At 58.6% G+C, this 26,135-nt stretch overlaps 1 protein-coding gene across 4 annotated transcripts; it reads right to left on the reverse strand.

The window, feature by feature from the left end:
- Positions 1-83: 83 nt before the first annotated feature.
- Positions 84-20,302, reverse strand: ARHGEF40 (Rho guanine nucleotide exchange factor 40). Of its 4 annotated transcripts, none has more exons than XM_038741018.1 (24): positions 20,222-20,302; positions 17,587-17,784; positions 15,699-16,929; positions 15,387-15,476; positions 15,149-15,269; positions 10,517-10,628; positions 10,343-10,423; positions 10,129-10,248; positions 9,840-9,989; positions 9,553-9,668; positions 9,045-9,171; positions 8,692-8,814; positions 7,908-8,048; positions 6,730-7,442; positions 6,259-6,493; positions 5,854-5,940; positions 5,047-5,283; positions 4,067-4,237; positions 3,499-3,676; positions 3,262-3,366; positions 2,866-3,015; positions 2,185-2,315; positions 867-921; positions 84-769 (listed from the first exon to the last, which is right to left on the reverse strand). In XM_038741018.1, exons 1-23 carry the CDS (start codon positions 20,222-20,224, stop codon positions 880-882), a joined length of 4,662 nt encoding a protein of 1,553 aa, XP_038596946.1. In that variant the 5' UTR covers positions 20,225-20,302; the 3' UTR covers positions 84-769; positions 867-879. The 4 variants fall into 4 exon arrangements, with proteins under 4 accessions (XP_038596946.1, XP_038596945.1, XP_038596944.1 ...); XM_038741017.1 differs by having other exon boundaries at positions 10,129-10,245; positions 15,387-15,497; XM_038741016.1 differs by having other exon boundaries at positions 15,387-15,497.
- Positions 20,303-26,135: the final 5,833 nt, after the last annotated feature.

Here is a 26,135-nt window from a genome sequence, read left to right on the forward strand (position 1 = left end):
CCCGGGGCCCGGGGCCCGGGGCCCGGGGCCGGAGGGGCCACAGTGCCTTAGGGGCAGCCGAGGGGCCGACAAGCCTCGCTGGTCCGTAGCCGGGAGAGTTTATTTTTGTACCGGACAGAAGAGAGGGGAACCCTAACCCTCTCCCTCCCCGCAGGGACCCGTAGGCGTCGCTATTTTGGGTCCCAGCATTGTGGTGGAGCCGATTCTCCAATAAACGCGTGTCGGGCACGAGGAGCCGCCTCCCTGTTTCCGCCCGGCTCCCTCCAACCGCCCTGGAGGAAGGACGCCCAACGCCCCTCCCTCCCAAGGACTCTCGGGGGCCCCTGGCCAAGGGCTCGCCGAGTCGGTCGACAGATTTAATTTCCCAACGGGGGCTTTGGGGAGAAGTTACATGGAGGAGGCCCCCTCACCCCCTACCCCCGCTCGTTTGCATAGCTCGGTTTTCAGCCACTCTTCGGGCCCCAGGGTTTGAGAGAGGAAGAGAAAGAATGCGTTGGGGACGGGGAGAGGGACAGATTGTCCAGAAGGACGTTCGGGACACTGGGGCAAGGCAGAGGTGAGATAGCCAGCCCTGCTCCGACGGTGGGTGGGGCTGGGGGAGAGAAGGCACCTAAGCGGCGGCGGGAGGGGGAGAAGAGAATGCGGGCGCCCGCCGTGCCCTAGTCGAAGATGTAGAACGGCAATGGCCCATCCGTGTCGCGGATTCCCTCGGCCCCCGCCGCCGCCACCGCCAGTGACGATGCCTGCGGAGGCTCGGTCCTGCTCTCCTCTGGAAGACAAGGCCGAGAGCCGGGTGAGGCGGCGGGGGGGGGTGGCGGCCCGAGGCCAGAGGGGAAGGAAGAGCCACAGAGTGGAGGGTGACTCACCCCAGGCTCCGGGTCACAGCGGGGTGATGGGGTCGCTGGAGGTGCGACTGTGGCTCTGGAGAAAGAGAGGCAAGGGTAAGGTGGGTGGGGGGAATGACCTCCCTGGTTCCCTCTCGTCAGGCGAGGCCTTGGACCGCAGACCTCCTCGCCCCTGCACGTACAGATCCACCTTCCTGAAATACCCCTCTTTTTGGCAGTCCTCGTGAATAGGACTCTCCTCTGCTTTCTTCCATAGATTCCACCAGCTCTCCAGCTCCGGCGCCTACCCCTTCCCTCCCTACCTAGCCTCTTCTTTTCTTCAGGCTCAGTCTCTCTTCTTTTTTTCCAACTCAGACTCTTCCCCAAGCTCTTCCTTCAGGTTTTTCTCCTCTGCAGAGCTTTGCTTCGTCCTCCAATTTGTCTCCCTCCCCTCAGCTTGGAACCACCCCACAGCAACCTGTTTTTTTTCTCTGCTTGTTTTCCTCCTCCCCCCTCATTTTTTCTTCTCCTTTCTCAGCTTTGATTCCCACCTCCTAGCTCTGCAACCTCTCCCTAGCTCTTTCTTCTACCTCCCTCATCGCCATTTCACCCTCTAGCTGGGTTTCCCTCCTAAAAACACCAGTTCTGCCTAGTTCTATCTCTCCTTCAACAGCTTTGGCCCCCTGCCCTTCCTGTCCCTCCAGACCTGACTTTCCCCATCAATCAATCAATCAATCATATTTATTGAGCGCTTACTGTGTGCGGAGCACTGTACTAAGCGCTCGGGAAGTACAAGTTGGCAACATATAGAGACGGTCCCTATCCAACAGTGGGACATGGTCACATGTCCCTCAGGTCTGTTTCCTCAGTCCCAGAGGCTGTTAGGGGCTAGGCCTGTGGTCCATCCAGCCCTAAGAATTCACCGACGGAGGCATCAGGTTCCTTCCAAAACCCTATGGCCCATACTGGGCCTCTCCTCCAGGACTTTAGTCAATTCTTTGAAACTCTTGATCCTGCCCTCCCGCGCAGCTTCCGGTGGGAATGACGTCTGTGGGCTTGTCCCCACCGCATGAAGAAGTGTTTTCTTTTCCTCATTTGGAACCTTCTAACCGGGGCCACCCCTCATCCCAGTGGGCTGGATTTGGTGAGCAACAAATCCGTGTTTACTTTATCAACCCCTTTCATAGCTTGGTAAACTTCAGTCCCTGTTCGGTAAACTGGTCAACGGCTCTTCTTCTCCCTCAGCTTTCCCCTTCTGTGTGGCTTCCAGGTCCTGGCTGTCCAGAGCCCACATTGGAGATTCTGAGCCCAGTATCTCTGGAAGTCCCTCCCCCCCACCATCCCTGCCCAAGGGACTGACCGGCCAGGGCATCCTTAAGGCCACGTTGTTTGCCTGGGCATGGGGGCTGCCACCCCGGTGGGGATCTGGTGTGCTGGAGATGTTCCTTGAGCCTGGAGGGGTGCCTCCGGACGAGTTGGGTGACTCAGAGGCTGGAGGGAGGAGAAACCAGAGAGGCGGCTACAGGCAAATGGACAGTTGGAAAGGCTCGCCGATGAACGGACAGGCAGACCCCCTCCAGAGGGTTGGGGTCCCCAGGCTGCAGGATCGTGCCTGCTAATTCCACTGAACTCTTCCAAGTTCTTAGTACAGGGCCCTGCACAGAGCAAGAGCTCAAGAAACACGACTGATTGATCGACCAGAACTGGAAAAGACCCCCAAATCCGGAGCATCGGGAAGCCATAAGCCTCCTCACCCCAGCCACGCTGGAGCAGGCAGTTCTTCCCCAGGGAGAGGAAGTTCTAGCAGGCAAGGAGGAAACAACAGGAAGCTGTGAGGATTGCTGGGTAACCAAGATACAACAATCCTAAGAAGCTGAGGTGTCAACATAGCAATTCCCTAGCCTCAGACAGCTCCGAAGACTACCCTAGCAACCGTGATGCAGGCTCATTAACCTCAGCATGTTGTCCTCGGCCACCACCGGCTGAGAGGAGGCAGTGTCCGGCCCGTATAGGGGCTCCAGAGGATGGAGGGGATCCTCACCCAGGGAGATGTGCTGGACGTCCAGTTCCCATGCCGCCGTCGCCTCCTCGATGCGGGCAGGCAGCGAGCAGGAGCCCGGGGAGAGGCCCGGTGGAGAGGGGCTGGTGGGCTCGCAGAACGGAGTGGCCACGGAGGCCCGGGTGCGGGCGGCTGTGAGGGGTGGGCTAGTCGGACCGGTGCCCCCTCCACCCTGGAGCCTGGCTGTCACTCCCTTCATGCAGCCCATTTTCCCCCAACCCTAGAGAGTGTCTGCTACCCGCTTCATACGGCCCATTCTCTTCCCACCCTTTCGCCCATTCTCTCCCCACCCTTTTGCCTTAAACCCACTCCTGCCCCTTCTCCCTCCCTCCCTCCGTCCTTCCTGCCTCCCGCCTCTTTTATGACTCTTCCCCTCACCTCTCCCTGTGAGCAGCGAGCTCAGCGTTCGCTCCCCAAGGGCCTTGATGTCCAAGAATGGTTTGTTCCCAAGGCCCATGGAAACCATCTGCTGCACCCGGATATCTGGGAAAACACGGCCTTATCTGCCCTGACCCCCAACCCTGCCCTGGGTTGTTTTCCATCCCTTCTGCTTTCCAGGGTCCCTGCCCCCTGCCCTCTCTGCACCACCTCGCCCGGAGGCCCTCCCCCGCTCACCTTTGCTGTGGGCCGCCTGTCTCCACAATAGCTGGGCGATGGCACACGTCCACTTGTGCTTGCGCTCCGGAGAGGCGGCCTGCAGCGTGTAGGCCTCCCGGGAGCGGCGGCGGCGGAACCACAGCTCAAAGCAGAGCCCGGTGTCACCGATGTTCTCAGTCATCCCCATGTCAGCCGTCTGCCGGGGAGGAGGGTGACGGGAGGAAGAGCCGGACTGGAGCGGGGAGCCCCACCCTAGAAGCCCACCAGTTGGGACCCCATGGGCCCTTACGGAAGGGGCGGTGGGGAGGCTGAAGCCGAGCTGGCCTTGTGGTGGTGGTGGTGGTGGTGGTGGGGGGGGGGGCTCTGTCCCCTGCTACCTCTGACAGCAGCTTGGAGCCCCCATCCCAGCCCCATCCCTGGCCGAAGTCTGCTCCTCACGCCGCCCAGGACCCCGCTCCCTGGGTGACCCTCAACTCAGATCAGACGCTGGATCGCCCACCCGGGACCTAGAGCAGGTCTGGGCTCTCGAGCAGCCTGCGTCGCCGTCGGGGGCCGTGGCTTTCTGGCCCGATCGAGCTGAGGGTACCTGGAAGGCCTGCTTGAAGACGAAGGGGCCGGCGCTGCCCTCGGCACCCTTGGGCTTGCTGAAGAGGAGCAGGTGCTCGAAGAGGAAGACGTGGCGGAGGCTTTTCCGACGGCCACAGAGCACGGTGAAGGTGTCGCGGAGCAGCAGGGGGCCCTGCTCCTTCAGGTCCACCTATGGAGCAGGGACAGTGAGTGGAAGTGCGTGTTGGGGGGCGGGGCGGGGGGGGGGGCGGTCTACTAACTCAGTTGTGTTCTCCCAACTGCTCAGTACAGCGCTCTCCAAAGCGGGCCAAGGACTCTTCCTGGTGCTGCATTGTGTGCAGAGGATTCTACTGTGCGCTTGGGAAAATACAGTGCAATTGAGTTGGTAGACACTATCCCTGTCCACAAAGAGCTTACAGTCCAGATGGAGAGATGACCGTTAAAATATATTACAGATAGGGAAAATGGCAGGGTGTAAGGATGTGTACAGCAGTGCTGGGGGGCTGAGATGGGGCAAATATCAAACAGTAATCCGGCAGGACAGAGAATGGGAAAGGAGGATGGGTAGGCGTCAGGGTGGCACTGAGACTAGGTGACATCTAGGTTGGGTAAACCAATCTGAGATGAGGTTTAGGTGAACCACGTTGGGGCCATTGGAGTAGGGCAGGGTTAGAGAGAGTGAAAAGGCAGGGTTGAAGGTTTAGGCTTAGGTTCAGGGGCAAGCGTGCGTTAGGGTCAGGGGTAGAGAGGCTTTGAGCTGGGTTTGGGCCAAGCATGCTGGGGGTGGGGTGGGTGTGTTGGGGCAGGTGCTGCAGTGGGCGGGGTGGGTGTGTTGGGGCAGGTGCTGCAGTGGGCGGGGTGGGGCAGGGGCTGGGACCGTTGCAGGCCGGGGTCAGGGTGGGTAGACCGGGGCCGGGGCCCGGGGGGAGGCAGGCAAGCAGGCAGGCAGGCAGGCAGGGTGGGTCCCAGCGAAGGTGGTGAAGGTGGAGGCAACGTCACCTCGCAGCCTCGCACGGCCTCCACAGCTAGTAGGTTGTGTCCTTCCTCTTCCTGATCCTGCAGCAACTGCAAAGCCGCTGCCAGGGCCTGGTGCTCGGGTCCCCGTTCGGACCCCGCCTCCTGAAGCAGCTCCCGCAGCAGCCGCCCATAGTGACCCAGCTGCTCCAGGGGTCGCTGAAGGGGCCAGGGTGAGGGGCAGCACTCGCTGGGACCGCTGGGACCACTGGGACCCGAGCCCTGGGATCGGAGGAAGTCTGAGGTCATCTCCACAGCCCCTCAGGGACAATGGACCCAGAGAGGGAGGGAGAGAGGGTTGCTGGGAAGGGGACAAGATGGCCTAGGTGGGGGGGGGGGGGGGGGGGGCTTCCCCAAGCTCGTCAGGGCAAATTCAGAGCATCAGTTCCTCCACTTCATCACTTTAGAGTGGTGGGGGGGAGGATGGGTTAACCCCAACCAAGCGGTCATACATAGGTCTCGATACCTTGGTGGGAGGGGTTCTGAGAACCTTATTTAGGCTCAGCTGGGGATGAGGATCCTGGATCTGCTCTCAGGTCGGGGGTCAGCATTGGAGGTACCTTAGGGGAAGGGTTGCTGAGAGCCAAAGGATTACCTTGGCGGGGGAGGGGGTTGGGAGGTGGAGAGGAGGGTCCCCTTCATTGGGGAGGGATGGTGGCATTGGGGGGGGGGGCCGCTTTGGTGGGGGAAGGATGGGGCGCTGTGAGGGGGTCATCTTGGTGGGGGAGAAACAGGGCATTGGGGGAGGGATCACCTTGGGAAGAAAAGAGGCACTGGGGTGGGGGGGATCACCTTGGCGGGGGTGCTGAGGGTTGTCAGCATGGTCTCCAACTCGTGCCGATGCTTCATGTACTGGGTGTACATGCTGAACTGGTCCCCCTGCCCACGCGGGGAAGGAGGCAAAGGGGCAAGGGCTTCACGTACGGGCCGTGGGAAGGGGCTAAAGGAGAGGGGAAAGTGGGGAGAGGGCGATTCCTGGGGGAAAACCAAGGTGCCACCAGGGGCACTTGGGGGAAGAGATGCGGCTGAGGCCGAGAGGGATCCGGGATCTGGGTTCCAGGGTGAACCCAGAGGCGGGGAAGACGGGTGGTAGGGGGCTGGGGTAAGGGGAGAGGAGAGTGCTACTGGAGTGACGTGGGACCAAATGGGGGCTCAGACGGATGGTCGGGCGGTGGGGGTGGGGGTGGGGGCACTTACGTAGCGCAGGAAGCAGGCTCCCACCCGCAGGGGCCGGGCAGCGCAGCCCTGCAGCTCGGGGAGGAAGTGGAGCCGGTGGAATCTGTGCAGCCGTTCCCGGGCCCCCAGTACCGTGTTCCATTTTTCCCGCAACTCCGCCTTCAGCTCCGGGCCCGCGGGGGCCAGCGGCTCGCCCAGGGCACACACGTACTCTTGTTCCCAGGACAGGAGCTCGGCCACCAGCCGCTTCTGCGCTCTGCGGGCACAGGGGCCGGGCCGAGGCTCACTCGGGGGCCGAGGGCTGGAGGGGACGGAGAGGGGAAGGAGAGGGGAAGGAGAGGGGCGGGAGAGGGCAAGGAGAGGGCAAGGAGACGGGAGGGAGAGGGGAAGGAGAGGGGAGGGAGAGGGGGAAGGAGAGGGGAGGGGCCCGAGGGAGGAGGGGTCGCTGTGGTTCGGGGGCCGGGCCCTGGGGGTTACGGCCTCGGGGCTCACCCGAGGCTGCGCTTTCGCTCCAGGATGGGGGTGCCGCCCCCGGCGGGCCCCTCGGGGGCCCCTGTCCGGCCCAGCAGCACATGTTCCCGGGGAGAGCAGGTCCGGTCCACAACCTCCGTGCTGCTGACCTCCAAGCCGCGGATCTGCACCGTGCGGGGCGGCCGTCCTCGGGAGCCCCCCGCCGACGCCGCCCCCCTCTCCTCCTCCCCGTCCTCCTCCTCCCCGTCGTCCTCCTCCTGCTCCTCCTCACTGTCCTCCGCGCAGGACCCTCGGGGCGCCAGGGCCGGGGGCGGGGGGCTTTCGGGGCTGCCGGAGCCCAGCAAGGAGCCGAGACTGCTGGCGGGGCTGGGGGGGTGGGGCTGGGGGTCCCCGCGGCCGGGCTTGGGGGCCGCTCGGCGCCGGCGGCCCGGCCCCGGCCCGCGCCGCTGCCCCCGGGGGCCGGCCTCCGCCTCCGCCTCCGCCTCGGCCCCGCGCCGCGGCTGCTCGGGGCTCGGCCGGCGGCTCAGCTCCCGGCAGCGGGCTCGGCAGCGGCCCCACTCCCGCAGGGCCGACGGCTGCCCCAGCTCCACCGCCAGGGCCCGCATCTCCTGGAAGGCTCCCGCGCTGGGCTCCGGGGTGCCTCGGCCTGGCCCTGGCCCTGGCCCTGCCCCTAACCCCGGCCCTGCCCCCGTGTCCGCGATCCGGGCGGCTCCCTCGTCAGCCCACTGGTGGACCTGCGGGGGGATCGTGGAGAGAAGAGGGGTTGAGATTGGGGAGGTGGTGGTGGTGGTGGTGGGTCTCCCTCCCTCCCTCCCTCCCCCCTCCCTCTTCCCTTCCCTCTTCCCCTCCCTGCTTCCCTCCTTCCCTTTCTGTTTCTCCCCCCTCTCTGCTTCTCTCCCTCCTTCCCTTCTCTGCTCTCTCTGTCACCCCACTCCCTTTCTGCTCTTCTCCCTCCCTGCCTGCTCCTCTCCCCGGCGGCTCCCCTTCCTTCCCTCCCTCCCTTCCCCTTTCGGTACATAAGACGCCCTCCCCACTAGCTCCCCTCTCCATCTTCTTCTGGTCAAGCCCTTTCTCCTCTCCCCCAGAGAAGGCTGAGGATGAAAGGTGTGGGGGTAGGGGCAGGGGAGACGGGGGAGAAGACAGGGAAAGGCGGGACAGGGTGGAGTGGAATGAGGGGACGAAACTCCGGGGGAGCCCACCTGTTGGAAAAAGCGGTGCAAGCGTAGAGCACGGTGCAGGTTGCTCTCCGTCTGCTCCAGCCGCTGCTCAAAGTCCTCCAGCGACTGCTGGGTAGCCAGGTCCTCCTGGGTCAGGGAGGACCTGGCCTGAGTTAGCTGCTCCTGAGGACAGTCAACCAATCAATTTATTGAGCACTTATTGTGTGAGGAACACTGTAGCAAGCGCTTGGGAGAGTACCCCATAATAGATTTGGTAGGCACGTTCCCTTCTCACAAGAAGCTTACAGTCTAGGACGGTGTTGGACTCAGCCCCAGATCCCCAGGTCTGGGCCCCTCCTTACTCCATTCCCAGGCCCCCGGGGCCAGCGGGGACATTTCTTACCCTCCCCGGGACAGAGGGGAGAGACCCCGCTCCCCAAGATAGAGGGCAGATTTCCCGGCCCGCTCCCCCGACCACCTCCCGGCTCAATTCCAGGGGGCAGAGGGGAAAGCTCACCCCGGGCCAGAGATTCCTCCCCCTGGTATTGAGGGGAGCGCCCTGCCCACCCCTCCCACCCCACCCCCGGTCCCCTTCACGTTGGGCCGGAAATAGGAGAGTTTGCGCTCCCTATCCAATGAATCCATTTCCACGCAGGCTCTGGGTCCTGGCCTGGGTCCTGCCCCGGCTCTGTGTCGTGGCCGGGAGAAGACTGCCTGGCCATGGCGGGGGCTGGCTTTTGCTCCCTGCACCCCAGCCTCTCTCCCACGACCCGCTCATCGTGGTCCTGCCCTCTCCCCCCACCTCCCCAGGCCTCCCTCAGCTCACCTGGGCCTCTGCGCCGAAGGCCTGGAATCGCAGCTCCGCCTCTTGCAAGCTGGACAGCGAGTCTCCCAGCTCCCCGAAGCTCAACAGCTGCTCTTCCCCGGGGCCGCGCAGCCACCGCAGGGCCTGGCGCGGGGAAGGGAGGGGAGGCCCAGGGAGAGAGAGAGAGAGAGAGAGAGAGAGAGAGAGAGAGAGAGAGAGAGAGGACCAGGTCGGACGGGGAAGCCCCCCACGGCCCGCCTGACCTGGGGCGGTGGCCAAGGGAAGGGCGAGGCCGCGGCCGCGGGGGAAGGGAGGGAGGCGGGGGCCGGGGGATGGGGCGGGGGCTGGGGCGGGGGCGCCCGTCCCGCACCCACCCGCCGCTGGCGCTGGCGCTGCTGCCGCCGCTCCCGCCGCTGCAGGTGCTGGTTGGAGAGGCGCACGAGCTGATGAATGGCCTCGTCCACCTCCTGGTACAGAACGGCTGGGGCCGGGCCCTCCACGCTGCCAGGGGGGCGGGGGGCGGGGAGGGGCCGTTGGGACCCCTCCTTCTCACCCCCCGGCCCTCCCCGCCCCCAACCCCCTCCTCGGTCGACGGGGACCTGAGCGGCGGCTGCCCCCCACTCCTCCCCGCCTCGCCCCCGCCCAATTCCCCTCCCTCTCTCGTCCCGTCCTCCCTTCCTCCCCGCCGCCTTCCCATCTCCTCCTCCCCTCGCTTCTCCCATCCCTCTCTTCCCGTGCTCCTTCTGCTCCTCTCCCCTTCCCCTCCCTCCTTCTTTTTCTGCTGCCTTCCTTCTTCAACCCCCCCTCCCCCCCGTCCCCTCCCTCCTTCCTGTCCTCCTAACGCCCCTCTCCCATCCCTCCTCCCTCCCCGTGCCCCTGCACCTGCTGCTGTGGGTCATGCGCAGCTTCATCAGGGTGGACCCTCCCTCCCGTTGTAGCCGTGCCAGTCTGGGGTCTTCCAGGAGCTTCCGCAGTGGCTCCGGGGACCCCAACATCCCCTAAGGGTTTGGGAGAGAGAGAGCTGGGGCAGCTCCTTCTCTCTTCTTCCCTGCCAGGGCCACGATGACTCTCCTCTTCCCACCCACTCTCCCCTCCTGTCCCTGTCCCTCTCCCCACTCCGCTTCCCGATCCCTTCCTTGCCTCTGGTCCCTCCCTAGGCCACCCCTCACCTCCTCTTCCTTGTCCTCCTCCTCCTCCTCCTCGTCCTCCTCCTCCTCTTCCTTCTCAGGCTCGGTCACCCCATCTGTCTCCAGCTCCTCGATGGCTTCTCGCACGGAGCGCAGAACCTCTCGGCATAACTGGCTCAGCAGCGCCACCTCCTGGCGTCCAAGGCAGGCACTCAGACTCGAGGAGTCGCAGGGACCCCTGGAGACCCCCTTGCCCCTGGAGCCGAGGCCTCGGGGCAGGTGGGTGGGTGAGTGGGTGGGAGGGGGGAGGAGAAGGGGACCCGACCCTCACCCGGTGAATCTCGGCCCAGGCCCGGGGAGAGAGGTCCCGGTGCCCCCTCAGGCCCCAAAGCTGTTCCTCCTGCTCCGGCAGACTCGAGAGGTCACGCTCCAACAGCAGCTCGGCTTCCTGCTGTGGATGAAGAGCGGTCAGTGCCCGGCGACTCCTTGGCCTCAGGGTAGCCCGTGCGCCGGCTCGGCCGGCCTCCCCCACCGTGGAGCCACACCTGGAGGTCAGCAAGGTCAGTGGGAGGGTCACCCTGGGTCAGGATCAGCAGCCGCTGGATGAGCACCGGGTCCCCGGAGCCCTAGGGAGAGATCGAGGGGAGAGAGGAGCCTGGAGGCCCGAGGGGAGAAGCAGAGTCCTAGAGCTGTGGGGAGGACCGAGGAGGAGGGTGTACCTGGAGGTCCCGCAGGGCAGGAATGAGGCCAGGGGGCAGGGGAAGGGGGGGATGGTGAGCAGGGTGGCGCAAATCCAGCAGCACCGACAGCCCCAGTGTCTGCAGCTCTGATCTGTTTGGGAACAAAAGGGTTAATGGGACTGTCCTCTGGAGATGGGGGCCGGGGGCCGGGTCTGAGGGAGGCAAGGTCAGTGACTGCTAGTCCCTGAGCTCTTCTCTCCTGTCACCTTCTCACTGGTCCTTATGCTCTTCTCTCCCCTCCGATCCTTGCTCATGAACATTTCCCTGCCTGGAACTCTCTCTCCTTTCAAATCTGCCAGACCACAGCTCTCTCCATCTTCAGAGCCCTCCTGAAACCGTACCCGTTCCAGAAAGCTTTCCTTAACTAATTTATATTGCCCTAGTAGTAGTAATAGCAGTTGCTGAAACCTTATAGGATGCAGCGCCTGGCACTAAGCACTTGGGCAGTTCAAAACAGAGGAGTGGCACAATCCCTGCCTACGAGGAGGATGGATGAAAATAATGCTAGAGATGGTGGATGGGTTTACATGGCTTGGAAGGCTGGGAATTAATCGGGGAAGGCTTGTCCGAGAATGGGGAGCACTGTGGCCTTTTGTACTTGGGGAAGGAGGGAGGGAGGGAGTTCCAGCAGTATCTCAAGAGGAGGTCTCCCACCTCCTCTCAAAATCTACCCACTCCACCTGTGCCTCTGACCCTATCCTTTCACAACCTTATCAAATGACTTGTCCCTTTCCTGTTTCCCTCTCTGCCTGCCATCTCCAGCCATTCACTTGCCAATGGCTTTCCTCCACCCTGCTTTCCAACATACTCATGTATCTCCATCCTAAAAAAAAACCCTCCCTTGATCCCACACCTCCCTCCAGTTATTGCCCCATCTCCCACCTATGACTTCTCTTCCAAACTCCTTGAGCCGGTTGTCCACACCTGCTGCCTCCACTTCCTCTCCTCCAATTCTCCTCTCCTTGATCCCTTCCAATCTGGCTTCCGTCCCCTTCATTCCATGGAAACTGCCTTCTCAAAGGTCACCAGTGACCTCCTTCTTACCAAATCCAACAACCTCTATTCCATCCTAATCCTCCTCGACCTCTCAGCTACACGCAGCAGTAAAGTCCACCCTCTCCTCCCCATCCAAACTGCTACTGTGCTGATCAAGCACTTATCATGTTCTGCCTTGACTATTGCATCAGCCCCCTCACTAACCTCCCTGCCTCCTGTCTCTCCCCACTCCAGTCCTCACTTCACCCTGCTGTCCAGATCAGTTTCCTTCAAAACCATTCAGTTCACGTCTCCCCATTCCCCAAAAACGTCCAATGGTTGCCCATTCTACCGCTGATTCAAACAGAACTCCTTACCCTTGTCTTTAAAGCACTCAATCAGCTCGCCCCCTCCTATCTTACCGTGCTGATTTCTAACCCACCTGCTTCACTTCTCCGATGCCAACCACCTCACTGTACTCCAATCTCATCTATCTCACCATCGACCCCTTGCCCAGGTCCTCCCTTTGGTCTAGAACTCCCTCCTCCTTCATACATAACAGACCACCTCACTTCCCCAACTTCGAAGCCCTCCTAAAATCACATCTTCTCCAAGAGGCCTTCCCCAAGTAAGCCCTCATTTCCCCTAATCCCTCTCCCTTCTGTGTCGCCTCTGCACTTGGATCTATATCCTTTAAGCACTTGATATTCACCACCCTCTAGGCCGACAGCACTTAGGAACATATCCGTAATTTATTTTTATGTCTGTCTCCCCTTCTAGGCTTTAAGCTTTTGGTGGGCAGGGAATATGTTCACCAACTCTTGTTGTCTCCTTCCAAGTACTCTGCTCTGCACACAGTAAGTGCTCAATTCCATTGATTGTTTGATTGATTCCAGGCCAGGAGAAGAACATGAGTGGGGGGATGGAGGAGGGAGAGTCATGAGCGAGGCACAGTTAAAAGTTGAGCTTGGGAAAAGCGAAGAGAGTGAGGCAGGGAGTAGTGGATGATGAGAACAGATATATGAGGTTGTCAGGATGAGTCAGTGGAGAGCCTGGAAGCTAACTGTGAGGAGTTTATTCTTGATGTGGAGAAGTCAGTGGAGGGTTTTGAGAGGTGGAGAGGTATGGGCAGAGGGTTGCTTCAGGAGTCGTAGCATGTAGCATATAATATAGTTTGGAGAGAAGAGAGGCTGAAGGCAGCAAGGAGGCTAATACAGTAGTCTAGCCATGATATGACCAGAGCTCCTACCAGTACAGAAGTGGTTTGGGTGGACATGAAGTGGCAAATCCAAGAGAAGGCAGAATCTGCAGGATTTGGCAGTAAAATGAGAATTGAACAAGAGTGAGAAGTCAAGTATGATGCCTGGGTTATGGGCTCTTGGGTCCGGGAAGATGGTGGTGTTATCGACAGGGATGGGATGGGAAAGTTAGGGAAGAGGAGTAGATTTAGAAGGGAAGATGAATAGGTCAGTTTTAGTCATGTTAAATTTGAGAGGCTGGCAGGACATCCAGGTGGAATTGTCTTGGAAGTAAGAAGAGATGTGGGATTATAGGTTAGAGGATAGTTCAGGGCTAGGGAGGTTTATGTGGGAGTCATCCACAGCCATGTGAGCAGACGACTTCCCAGAGAGAGTGAGTATACTGTGAGAATAGTAGGTGGTCCAGGACAGAGACTTGGGAGATGCGTACCATTAACGAATGAGAGGTGAAAGAGGAGCCAGCGAACCAAACTGAGGAGGAGTGGCCAGGGAGGTAGGAAGAGAACTAGGTCATTACTATGTCAGTACGACTGAGGTGTGGTAGTGGTTTCAGGAGAAGAGAATGGTCCCTGGTGTTAAATGCAGCCAAGAGGTCAAGGAGGATTAGGACAGAGTACAGTCCATTGGATTTAGCTACAAGGGGATCACTGGTGAAGTTAGAGAGTGCAACCTCTGTGGAGTGGAGGGGTCGAAAGGCTGATTGTCGTGGGCCAAGAAGAGAGTGAGTAGTAGTAGTAGTAGTAGTAGTAGTAGTAGTAGTCAGTCAGTCAATCATAATTGTTGAATGCTTACTGTGTGCAGAGCTCTGTACTAAGCACTTGGGAGAGTACAATATAACTATATAACAGACACTTTCCCTGTCCACAGTGAGGTTACAGTATAGAGGAGAAGACAGACATTAATATAAATAAATAAAATTACAGCTATGTGCATAAGTGCTGTGGGGTTGGGAGAGGGGATGAATAATAGGAGCAAGTCAGGGAGATGCAGAAGGGAGTGGAAGAAGAGGAAAGGAGGGCTTAGTCAGGGAAGGCCTCAGAGGAGATTTGCCTTCAGTAAGGCTTTGAAGTTGGGGACAGTAGTAGTAGTCGTCGTCGTCGTCATAGTAGTAGTGGCATTTATTGAGCTCTCACTTGGTGCAGTGCACTGGGCTAGGCACTGGGAAGCCCCGAAATACAGTGACACATTCCCAGTTCACAAGGACCTTACATTCTAATGGGGGAGACAAATATAAAAATATCAGCAACTAGGGTGATCAAAATAAATAATTTGAGTACACATACATACATGAACGCCCTAGCAATTCATCAATGGTGTAATTGGCTGAAGGGATGAGTTGGCTGCCGGGGACCTAAGGGCAGTGGGTGTAAACAACTTGCTCCAGTGTTTGTCTGGGAATGGGAGCAGGGAAATGGGTCAAAAGCTAGAGGGGCTTGGGTTCGAGAGAGAGCTTTTTAAGGATGGGGGAGATGGACCCGGTTGATCAAGTCATTCCAACTGTCATCTTTGACTCATGTTCCTATTGGTGTTCATATTCCATCCATCTACTCATCTATTACTAGTTGCATTAAGATTTTTCCACTCATCCTCATTGTATGGATATAATTTATGTCTGTCTTCCTCATTAGATTAGAAGCTTCATAGGCTAGGGATAATGTGCCACTTGTTTTTGTACTTTTCCAGGTACTTAGTACAGTGGATTTCACCCAGTGGGTGCTCATTAAATACTATGATCAGTATACATACTAATACTTGGCACTCTAGGTGTCCAGTACAGCACATGACATTTAGTAAGCACCCAGTGCACAGTTGGTGCCCCATATAGCACTTGGCACACAGTGGGTTCCCAGTACAGTGCTCTGCTCCCAGAACTGTTAGCTTTTGGTTTGAAGACAACACTGCCAATGAGAGTGAATATCTTGCATACCAGGAGTTGTGCACCTTTTCTTGCCCCTTGCCATTCAGGCAGTGGTGGCAAGATGGTGTTTAAGAGAGGAGAGGTATGTCTTACCGCCAGCAGGGCAGTGAGTGAATGAATGAGTTAATGCCAAGAATGCTGGGAGAAATGGGTCAAGCACAGGGGGGTCAGAGAGCATCACAGAAAGATTGAGATGGTCAGTGTTTTGAGAGTCCTGGATCAATGATCTTAGAATTAGGAGTCAACAACATGAGCAGCAGGAGTTCCGTGTCTATAGTAGCAAGGGTCGATGTCCTAGTGGCCAGGAGGTCGGTATCCTGAGAGTAAGGGGACTGAAAGAGTAGGGTTCTGTTGCCCCGAGGGTCAGGGTCAGGGTTTAGTGGCTGTAGATGCAGGGGTCAGTGTCCATGGGGGCAGAGGGTCAGTATGACGATAGGGAGCAGGGTCACTTCCAGTTACCTGAGCAATGAGTGGAAATAGCGGAGGGCAGTACTCAGCTCCTCTTGGGAGGGCTGGGACTCAGGGGCGGTGTCCTGGGGAGTGATGGTCAGCAAGGCCCGTCCACTCTGGTCTACCCCACCTGTGGACTCCAGACAGGAGAGAATAAGCCTGGCTCAACCGCATGTGCCTGGGGGGCAGCTGTCATCCCCCCCTTCCCTCTGGGTCACTTCTACTTCTCCTCCCTAGTGTCCCTCACCAGTGAGCAGGAGGAGTCCGGAGCTCAGAAGGTCCCAGTTCACTTCTGGGGCATCGGAGAGGGAGTCTGGAGTCACTTTGGAGTCAGGAGCTGAGTGCGGAGGAGCCGGGGCTTGAATGAATTCAGGGGGAGCCTGGTCTGAGACCTAGCCCCTCCACGAACGCCCCCCACCCCCCCGGTGCCCAATCCAAAGCCCTAATCCTGCCTCCCAACAGCCCCCATCCTCTGGCTCCTCCCTTCCTCCCTCCCTCGCTCTCTCCCCTTCTTCCCTCGGCCCTGGCCTCCATCCCTCTCTGGTCTGCTCCCTCTCACCTTCAGCAGATGCCAAACTCTGTCCACTGGGCTCTGCCTCTCTGTCTCCTTCCTCCGCAGGCTGCGGGCTGGCAGGGGTCCCGGGCTTCCCCTCCCCTTCTCTCTCTGGCTCCGGCGCCACCTTCTCCGGCCAGGATGGCTCGCGGGCCGGGCTGGACCCCGGGGACTGGTCTTCTCTTGGGGTATCAGAGCTGATGGCAGGCTGGGTTGGGTTGGGGGTACTTTTAACCCCCTCCCACCCTGAGCTGCCTGTCCTGCTCCCTGTGGATTCCGGCCCTGCTTCCTGATTCTTCCTCCTGTTCCCTTTGATTGGTGGCTCAAGGGTTCCAGGTAGACCATCATCCCCTTGGCTCGGATCCCCCTTGGCCCCTTCAGCCTCCTCTTCCTCCTCCTCCTGCCCCTCAGGTGCAGCCTCCAACTCCGTCTCCACTGGGGCTTGGATCGGAAGGTCAGGGGGCCCGGGCTCCTCCCCTTGGGAGGAAGACTCAACCATCAGGAGCGGGAGGCTGGGGGCGGCATGGCTGCTGCCCTCCTCCAGGAGGTGGGCCCCACTCTGGCCTCGAGGCTCCGTCACGCCCCTCTGGTGCAGCCAGGCCCGGTGCCGCCGGTGCCGCCCTCTGCCCCCTGTCCCCTTGCGTGGGGGAACCGTGTGAGTCCTGACCAGGCTGGGGGGCTCCCTCATGGCCCCGGGAGCCCCTCGCTCAGGCAACGTCACTTCCAGAAGCTCCACGTACTCCCCCTCTGGGGTCTCGACTGGCGCGTTGTGTCCATCTCCGGGACTGCGGGCCCCCAAGACTTCCGGGGGCGGGGGACTGAGGGGCTCCGTGGGAGGGGGCCCCAGGTGGTGCCCCACCATAAGTCCTCCTTTGTGCACAAAGCGTGGGCACACCAGCTCGGCCCAGGGCAGGCGCTGGATCCCTTCGGGGGCAGCCAGAAGGCAAGTGGTCAGGCGACCAGCTGTCCGGTCCTTGTTGATACCTTGCAGCCACTCAGGGGTAAAGAGGAAAGCACAGGCATCTGTGGGGACTGGGAGCTCCTGCACCTGCCGCCCCCCTGGCGCCAGGCATTTGAGTGCCAGGTGGGGCGCCTGGGCCCCCGAGGGCACGACCTGGAGGTAGAAGTCACCAGGCTGGAGCAGCTGCCAGGGCAAGGAGGCCAACTGGACCACCACCCGCTCGTGCAGGCAGAGTGGCCAGCCCTCGTGGAGGAAAAGGAATCCACTGTACTGGGCCTGTGGGGAGACAGACAGAGTGAGGCAAGAGATGGGAAAAGATGAGGGAGATGGGGAGTGCCAGGAGTGCCAGGTGGTGGTGGCGGGGGGAGATGGGACAGAGAAGCATGCCCTGATTTTGGGTTTATTGTCCTGTTCTCTCACTACAATGTCCTGGGACCCACGATATTCTCTCATAGACATCTGCCTATCCCCTCCCCCCCCCCGCAACAAGCCCCCACCACAGTCCACTAGATGTTGAGGGGGCACATGGGTGTGTTTCATTTGGGTTGAACTGTCTGACTCCTGCTCTGCAGGGAATGGCCAAGGTGGATGCTGCCTGGCCTTGCCCCTCATCAGCCCTAACCATAACCTCCTCCCCCCAGGCTATGCATCCCAACCCTCTTTAATCTGGTCATCTGGGCTAGGAGTTTAGGAAAAGCCTAGGGTGAAGGGTCAGGGCTAGGATTAGGGCTAGGATCAGGGTCAGGGCTTGGGCTGTACGATTGATAAGCTTGACTCTCACGACCCAAGATTCATTTATTAGCATTTGGGTGAGTCCCTGCCTCAGTCTTCAGGTGTTTGACTGATGGGGCCCTGGGGCCTAGGTTAGTCCCCAGTGGCTGTGCTGAATCCCAGCCAGGGCCACTTCCAGCCCTGCCAGTTGCTGTAACTCACACAGGCTTCCTGCTGGATGCGGGAGAGCAGGTGCTTGGCTGGCACTAGGAAATCCAGGGTGTAGCGCAGGGCGTCTTCACCGTACGTTCGCTCCACCACCTGGAACACCTGGCCCAGGAGTGTGGGGGCCGTGGCCTCAAAGGGTGGGTACAGGGAGGCCAGTGTGCTCTGGATACAGTCTTCCACCGGCTCTGGCTCCTGGGGGGAAAAAGGGCTGGAGCCAGCGGCCAACTCTGCCAGTGCCCCACAGTGTCTGCCCTAGGGTGGGAAGGAAAGTGAGGCAGGGTGGGAGGGGAGGGAGGGGTGACTGCTCCCCGTGGGTCAAGACTGCCAGAGGTGGAGACGCATGGGCAGGGGACAAATACCCAGGCAAGACAGGTAAGGTGTACACGGACTTCCCGGAGATTTATACAGACACAGGCTGCCCAGAGGGGATCGGGACAGACAGACAACTCAAAGATAGGGGACACCCAGGCTGCCAGGGAATCCGAGGGATCTAGGTGGGGGACACTCAGACAAGACAGGCAATTCACAGACAGGCGGAAAATCCCCAGACGGAAACTCAGACAGACCAGACACACAGGGATCACACACACACACACACGCGCTCGCGCGCGCAATGGGAAAACACGGGAGAGCCAGGACCCTTGGATAGGCTGGAGGCGATCCGGCCAAGCAGAGGACACACGGACATTGGATCGGGGAACCCGGCTCAGTCACGTGAGAGAGCGCGGCTCCGGCCCCCCGCCGCTGAATTTGGGAGCAGGGAGGGGGAGAGGAAAAGGGGGGGGGGGGGCACGGAGGCAGCTGCAACCCATTAAGGGGCGGGTGAGCTCACGGCCGCGAGCACCCCCGCCCCCACAGGAAGCCGCGGGGGGAGGGGCCACGAGGCCCGAGGGCCCAGAGCTGCGAGGGGAGTTCAGGGGTCGGAGCGGCTGGAAGGAGCCGGGGGTCGCCCATCAGTCGGTCCCAGCGCCGCCTGGCCTCCAGCCCCCTCCTCCCCACCCCCCTTCCGCAGGGGCAGCCTTCCCGCCCCCCGACACTCCCCCCGCGACCTCCTCGGTTCCCGGCCCAGCTGGCCCGGCTGGTTCCCATGGGGGACGGAGGGGAGGGCCGCCCCCGTCCCGCGCCCCCTGCCAACCACAGCCCAGGGTCCCGTGGATACGGGGATTCCGGGGAGGGAGCGGGGGGGGCGCAGTTCTCATGGCCCCGGGGCGGGCCGGGCCGGGCCGGGCCGGGCCGGAGCCCCTCCCGTTGGCGGCCGCGGCCGGAGTCCGGGCCCGCTAGGAGGAAGGCGCCGGACCGAAGCTGGGGGACCGAGATGGGGAGACGGAGGGAGGACGACGACGGATCGAGATGGGGAGACGGAGGGAGGGCGACGGACCGACATGGGGAGACGGAGGGAGGGCGACGGACCGAGATGGGGAGACGGAGGGAGGGCGACGGACCGAGATGGGGAGACGGAGCGAGGACGCGGAGTTACAGGAAAGGTTGGGAAGGAGGGTGGGGGTGGGGGAAAGGAGAGATAATGAGAGGACCGGGAGGGGGAGGGGGAAAGGGAGGAGAGAGGGCGAGAGACTGAGATTCACACAGATTCGGAAACAGAGCCACACAGAGACCCACAGTCAGACACACAGAGACGCTAACGCAGAGACATACAGAGACCCAAAGTCGGAGATACCGATACACTCTGAGGCATACCGAGACCGAAAGTCAAAGAGAAACACCAATACGCTCGGAGTCAAAGATACGTTGGGAGCTGAAGTCAGATATGCAGAGAGAGCGACACACTCAGGGTCAGAAAAACTCAGGCACGGAGACACCGACACATTCGGAGTCAAAGACACACAGGGAGCTGAAGTTAGGCACACAGAGACACACAGAGACACTCAGTCGGAGACCCACACACGGAGTCAGAGACACAGAGACTCAAAGTCAGGCGCGCAGAGACACCAGCACGGACACACAGAGATCCACTCAACCACACAGAGACACCAACACAACAACCCACTCAGAGACACCCAGAAACCCAAAGTCAGGCACCCAGAGACACCAACACACTCAAGTTAAAGACACACAGTGGCCCAAAGTCAGGCACAGAGACATCCACCCACTCAGAGTGAGACCTGCCCCCAATTACAATGGGTTCGTTTCCATTCATTCATTCATTCATTCAATCGTATTTACTGAGCGCTTACTGTGTGCAGAACACTGTACTAAGCGCTTGGGAAGTACAAGTTGGCAACAAACAGAGACGGTCCCTACCCAACAGCGGGCTCTCAGTCTAGAACAGACAGAGACATAAGCGGACAGATGCTCACACGTTTCCAGAGCCATGGGTGAAATCTCTCTCTCTTTCTTTCTCTCTCTCTCTCTCTTTCTCTCTCTCTCTCTCTCTCTCACACACACACACACACACACCCTTCTAGAGCCAGCGAAAAGGAAAACCGGGGAGGGGAGGTGGGGGGAGAAGCGAATGCCGCGGGGGCCGGGGGGCTGAGGAGCGAGGGATCCGGGGGGCCGAGGAACTGGGAATCGGCAGCTGAGGGTCCAGGGGCCCGAAGGAATTAGGGGTCGCCTCGGGGGGGGGGGGGGGGGTGTGGAGGGGCGGGGGGAAGCAACGGCCAGAACTCACCATGACTGCGGGGCTCGGCGCCTCGGCGTCTCCCGGGTCCACGGCTCTGGCCGGGAGGGGCCAGGCGGGTCGCCTGCCCCCCTGCTCCCCTCCCTCCTCCCCCGCCCCCTCTTCCTCCTCTTCCTCCTCTTCCTCCTGCTGCTGCTGCTGGCTCTGGCCGGGCTTTTTCCCTCGCCCTGCCGGGAGGTGGGACTGGCGCGGGGGCCCGGTCCGGCCTCCCTGTCCCCGGCCTCCCTGCCACTCCGGCTCCGGCTCCGGCTCCCGGGCCGCGGGGCCCCGGCAGGGGGGAGGCCGATGGGCGGCTCTGCGTCCCGTCCGGTCCGGTCCCCTCCGGTCCGGTCCCCTCCGGTCCGGCCCCGCCCCGCCCCGCCCCGCCCCGCGTTGCCCCGCCGCAGCCTCCGCCGCAGTCCGGCCCCTGGTCCCTCCCGGGCCCTCCGGCCCCCGGCCCGGGCCCCCTCTCTTTTCAGGGGGTGTGAGGCTAAGCCCCTTCCTTCAGGCCCCTGCTGTCGGGAGGGTCTGGGGCGGGGGAGGCCCCTGGGGCTTGGGTCCCCTGCCCCGAGGTCCTGGGGCTTCGGCTCCGGGTTCTCCTTGGCGCAGGAAGGGGGATGGGTGGGGGTGGGGGTCAGGCCCCTCTTCCTCCCTCCCTTCCTCCCTCCCTCCCTTCCCCCCTTCCCTCCCTCCCTGCCTCGGCCCCTCTGCCCGCACCGCTCCCGCCCACGGGTCTCCGGCCTCTCTCTGGCCTCTCTTCTGCTCGGACAATGGGGCTTCTGTGCGCCGAGGCCTCCGGGAGAGGAGGCCCGCGGGCTGGGCTGGGCTGGGCTGGGGGGAGCCGCAGAGCAGGGGGCTGCCGGCCCCGGGCCGGGGGCGGGGGCTGCAGGGGAGGGACGGGAAGAGGGCTGCCATGGGATGGGATGGGAGGGAAGCCTGGGACGGGCTGCGGCGGCCGCGGGCGGGGGGAGGGCTGGGCTGGGCTGGGCTGGGCTGGGATGGGGTGGGAAGGGAGGGGAGGGAGGACGGGGAGAGGGCTGGGACACTGGGCTGAGGATCCGCAGCTTGTACCATGAAGCCAATCCGACCTTATGGATGGGGACCCTCCTGTGTGTGCCTCTACGGCTTAGGCTGCTGCAGGTTGTGGGAGTGCGAGGTGCCTGGCGCTCCCCTTCTCTGCTGGCCCCGAATAGCTGGGCTCCAGACGTCTCCCGCCTCCTAATTCTGCCCTCTGCAGAGGGGATGTGGCACCCAGAATCTCCCTCCCCAGCTGAGAAGAAAGACCTAAAGTTTGGCTAAAGGTAAAGAAAGAGAGTTCAAGTCCCCCCACCAAAATCACAAACATCAATCAATGTTTAATAGCAAAGTTGCCTCAGTATTCTCACTCCAGCTCCTTCTCCACCCTGGTGCCTGAAGACTTGAGCTTCCCCAGGGACGATCCCCTCTGCCTCCCCTGGCCATCCACTTCCTTCACTTCTCAACTCTCCAACCTTCTTGCTTTAGCCCACCTCCACCACACAGCATCTTACTGAAGCATCCTCAGTCAGCATACTGTAAGGTCTTTGAGGGCAGAGATCATGTCTATTTACTAGAGCATACTCTTCTAAGAACTTAGTAGAGTACTCAGTACACAGTAAGGGCCCCATTAAAACACTGCTTGATTGATTGATAGGACTCTCACAATCAGTCAGTCTAAAAATCCCATTCAGGCCATGTTGCCCCACTCCTCAAGAAACTCCAGTGGTTGTCCGTCCACATCTGCATCAAACAAAAACTCCTCAGCATTTGCTTTAAAACACTCAATCACCTTGCCCCCTCCTATCTCCCCCTCCACTGTCCGACTACAGCCCAGCCTGCACACTTTGCTCCCCTAATGCTAACCTTCTCGTTGTGCCTCAATCTCATCTATCTTGCCATTGACCTCTTGTGCATGTCCCGCCTCTGGCCTGGACAAGGTTCTCCATCACCTCGCCCCCTCCTACCTCACCTCCCTTCTCTCCTTTTCATTCATTCATTCAATCGTATTTATTGAGCGCTCCTTCTACAGCCCAGCCTGCACCTTCCGCTCCTCTGCCGCTATCCTCCTCACTGTGCCTTGTTCTCGCCTGTCCCACCTTCGACCCCCGGCCCATGTCCTTCCCCTACCTGAAATGCCCTCCCTCTACACATCTGCCAAACTAGCTCTCTTCCTCCCTTCAAAGCCCTACTGAGAGCTCACCTCCTCCGGGAGGCCTTCCCAGACTGAGCCCCCTTTTTCCACTCCTCCTCCCCATTGCCCCCCCATCCCTACCTCCTTCCCCTCCCCACAGCACTTGTATATATTTGTGCATGTTTATTACTCTTTATTTTACTTGTACAGATTTACTACTCTATTAATGATGTGCATATGGCTATAATTCTATTTATTCTGATGGTTTTGACACCTGTCTACACTTTTTGTCTTGTTGTCTGTCTCCCCCTTCTAGACTGTGAGCCCATTGTTAAGGACCGTCTCTATCTATTGCCGACTTGTACTTCCAAAGCACTTAGTGCAGTGCTCTGCAAACATTAAGTGCTCAATACATACTATTGATTGAATGACTGAATTAATGACATCTCCTCCAAGATGCCTTCCCTGGCTAAGCCTTCCTTTCCTCTTCTCCCACTCCCTTCTGCATCACTCTGACTTGCTCCCTTTATTCATCCCCCTGCTCAGCCCCACAGCGCTTATGTACATATCTGTGATTTATTTATTTATTTATTCCTATTAATGTTTGTCTCCCCCTCTAGACTGTAAGCTCACTGTGGGCAGGGAATGTGTCTGTTTATTGTTATATTGCACTCTCCCAAGCACTTAGTGCAGTGCTTTGCACACAGTAAACACTCAATAAATATGATTGAATGAATGTATGAATGAATTGGTGTTTATTGAGCACTTCCTAGGTGCAGAACACTGCTGAGAACTTGGGAGAGTAATAATAATAATAATGATGGTATTTGTTAAGCACTTACTATGTGCCAAGCACTGTTCTAAGCGCTGGGGTAGATACAGGGTAATCAGATTGTCCCATGTGGGGCTCACAGTCTTAATCCCCATTTTATAGATGAGAGAACTGAGGCATAGAAAAGTTAAGTGATTTGCCCAAGGTCACACAGCAGACAAGTGGTGGAGCCAGGATTAGAACCCATAACCTCTGACTCCCAAGCCCAGGCTCTTTCCACTGAGCCACGCTGCTTCTACTGTATTGTACAATACAGTAGGGTCAGTAGACATGATCCCCGCCCACAGAATTTCCCAGTCTATGGAGGGGAGATTCCTCCAAGCCCCCAGCAGTACCCATCTCCCTCTGTACAACCGATTCTCCTCATAATTGATTTGAAGCCTCTCTGTCAGCTAACTCTATAAATTCTATTGTGTTGTACTCTTCCAAGTGCTTACTACAGTGCTCTCCATACAGTAAGTGTTCAATAAATACGATTGATTGATTGACTGACTCTCTACTCCCAGCTCACACTCTTCCCTTCTCCCAAGTTCTCCTCCTAACTGTTTCTGCTCTTAACTCTCATGTCTCTAACCCTTTGCTCTCACTGGAATTCCCTCTCTCCAGTCCCCTCGAAATCCAGAAGACCTCACCCCTTCCCATCTTCAAAGACTGAAATTGCCAGTCACTCCAGCAACACTCTAACGCATGAACACCTAACATGTCGAATCGCATTTCCCTGTTTGTAAGCATCTTCAGCAGCAGTAAGTAGTAGTAGTAGTTTTGTGTGTATGTGTGTGTGTGTGTGTGTGCGTGTGTGTGTGTATACATTGTTACCTTTTTCGGATTTATTCTGGTTTGTCATCCTGGCATATTACTCTACCCTTTAACTCTCATCCTTGTTCCTCCTACTGTTCCCGTTACTTGCAAATACTTTATGTCTTACTCCTGCCCCCACCCCCACCCCATTTAGATTGTAAACTTCTCATCTGCTCATCCAAACTCTGTCCTCCCCTTGACTTTCCCATCACTATAGATAGTACCATCATCTTTCCTGTCTCACAAGTCCATAACCTTTGCATTATCCTCTACTCACCTCTCTCATTCACCCTAAATATTCGATCTGTCACCAAATCCTGTTTGTTTAACCTCCATGTCATTGCTAAAATCCATCCTTTCCTCTCCATCCCAACTGCTACATGCTAATTCAAGGTAACTGAAGCAGCGTGGCTCAGTGGAAAGAGCACGGGCTTGGGAGTCAGAGGTCATGGGTTCTAATCCTGGCTCCACCATTCGTCAGCTGTGTGACTTTGGGCAAGTCACTTAACTTCTCTGTGCCTCAGTTACCTCATCTGTAAAATGGGGATTAAGACTGTGAGCCCCCCGTGGGACAACCTGATCACCTTGTAACCTCCTCAGCGCTTGGAACAGTGCTTTGCACATAGTAAGCATTTACTACATGCCATCATTATAGTTCAAGTACTTATCCCATTCCGCTTTGATTACTGCACCAGCCTCCTTGTTGACCTTCCTGCCTTCGGTCTCTTCCTGCTTCAGTTCATACTTCACTCTGCTGCCCAGATCATTTTTCTACAAAACCATACAGTCCATGTTTCCCCACTCTTCAAGAACCTCCACTTGTTGCCTATCCATGCCTGCATCAAACAGAAACACCTTAACATAGACTATAAAGCATTCAAACACCTTCTCCACTTCTACCGTATTTCTGATTTCCTACTACAGCCCAGCCCGCATACTTTGCTCCTTTATACCAACCTACTACTTGCCCACATACTGCCTCTGGCCGGGAACTCTCTCTCCCTTCAATCAGTCAATCAATTATATTTATTGAGCACTTCTATATGCAGAGCCTCCATCCAAACTGCTACCTTGCTTGTTCAATCTCTCATCCTATCCCGTCTGGATTACTGTATCAGTCTCCTTTGTGATCTCCCATCCCCGTGTCTCTCCCCGCTTCAGTCTATACTTCACTCTGCTGCCCAGATTATCTTTGTACAGAAACACTCTGGGTGTGTCACTCTACTCCTCAAAAATCTCCAGTGGTTGCCTATCAACCTTCAAATCAAGCAAAAACTCTTCGCTGTTGGCTTCAGAGCTCTCCATCACCTTGTCCCCTCCTACCTCACCTCCCTTCTCTCCTTCTCCAGCCCAGCCCACACACTCTGCTCCTCTGCTGCTAACTTACTCACTGTGCCTTGTTCCCGCCTGTCCCGCCATCAACCCCTGGCCCACATCCTACCTCTGGCCCCGGAACGCCCTCCCTCTGCCCACCCGCCAAACTAGCTCTCTTCCTCCCTTCAAAGCCCTACTGAGAGCTCACCTCCTCCAGCAGGCCTTCCCAGACTGAGCCCCCCTTTTTCATCTCCTCCTCCTCCTCCTCCCCTCCCCATCACCCCCACTCCCTCCCTCTGCCCTACCCCATTCTCCTCCCCACAGCACTTGTGTATATTTGTACATATTTATTACTCTATTTTATTAATGATGTGTATAGAGCTATAATTCTATTTATTCTGATAGTGTTGACACCTATCTACTTGTTTTGCTTTGTTGTCTGTCTCCCTCTTCTAGACTGTGAGCCCATTGTTGGGTAAGGACCGTCTCTATATGTTGCCAATTTGTACTTCCCAAGCGTTAAGCACAGTGCTCTGCACACAGTAAGTGCTCAATAAATAGGACTGAATGAATGAAGGAATAAATACTTGGGAGAATACATTCAACAGAGTTGGTAGACACATTCCCTGCCTACTAAGGAGCTTACCATCCAGAAGGGGTGACAGACATTAATATAAATTAATAAATTACATATCTGTACACAAGTGCTGTGGGGCTGAGGGAAGGGTGAATAAAAGATACAAATTCAAGTTCAGGGGTGATGCAGAAGTGAGTGAAAGAAAAGGAAATGAGGGCTTAGTTGGGGAAGGCCTCTTGGAAGAGATATGCTTTTA

This window comes from Tachyglossus aculeatus, assembly GCF_015852505.1.
Source record: "Tachyglossus aculeatus isolate mTacAcu1 chromosome 12 unlocalized genomic scaffold, mTacAcu1.pri SUPER_6_unloc_1, whole genome shotgun sequence".
NCBI classification, from domain to species: Eukaryota; Metazoa; Chordata; class Mammalia; order Monotremata; family Tachyglossidae; genus Tachyglossus; species Tachyglossus aculeatus.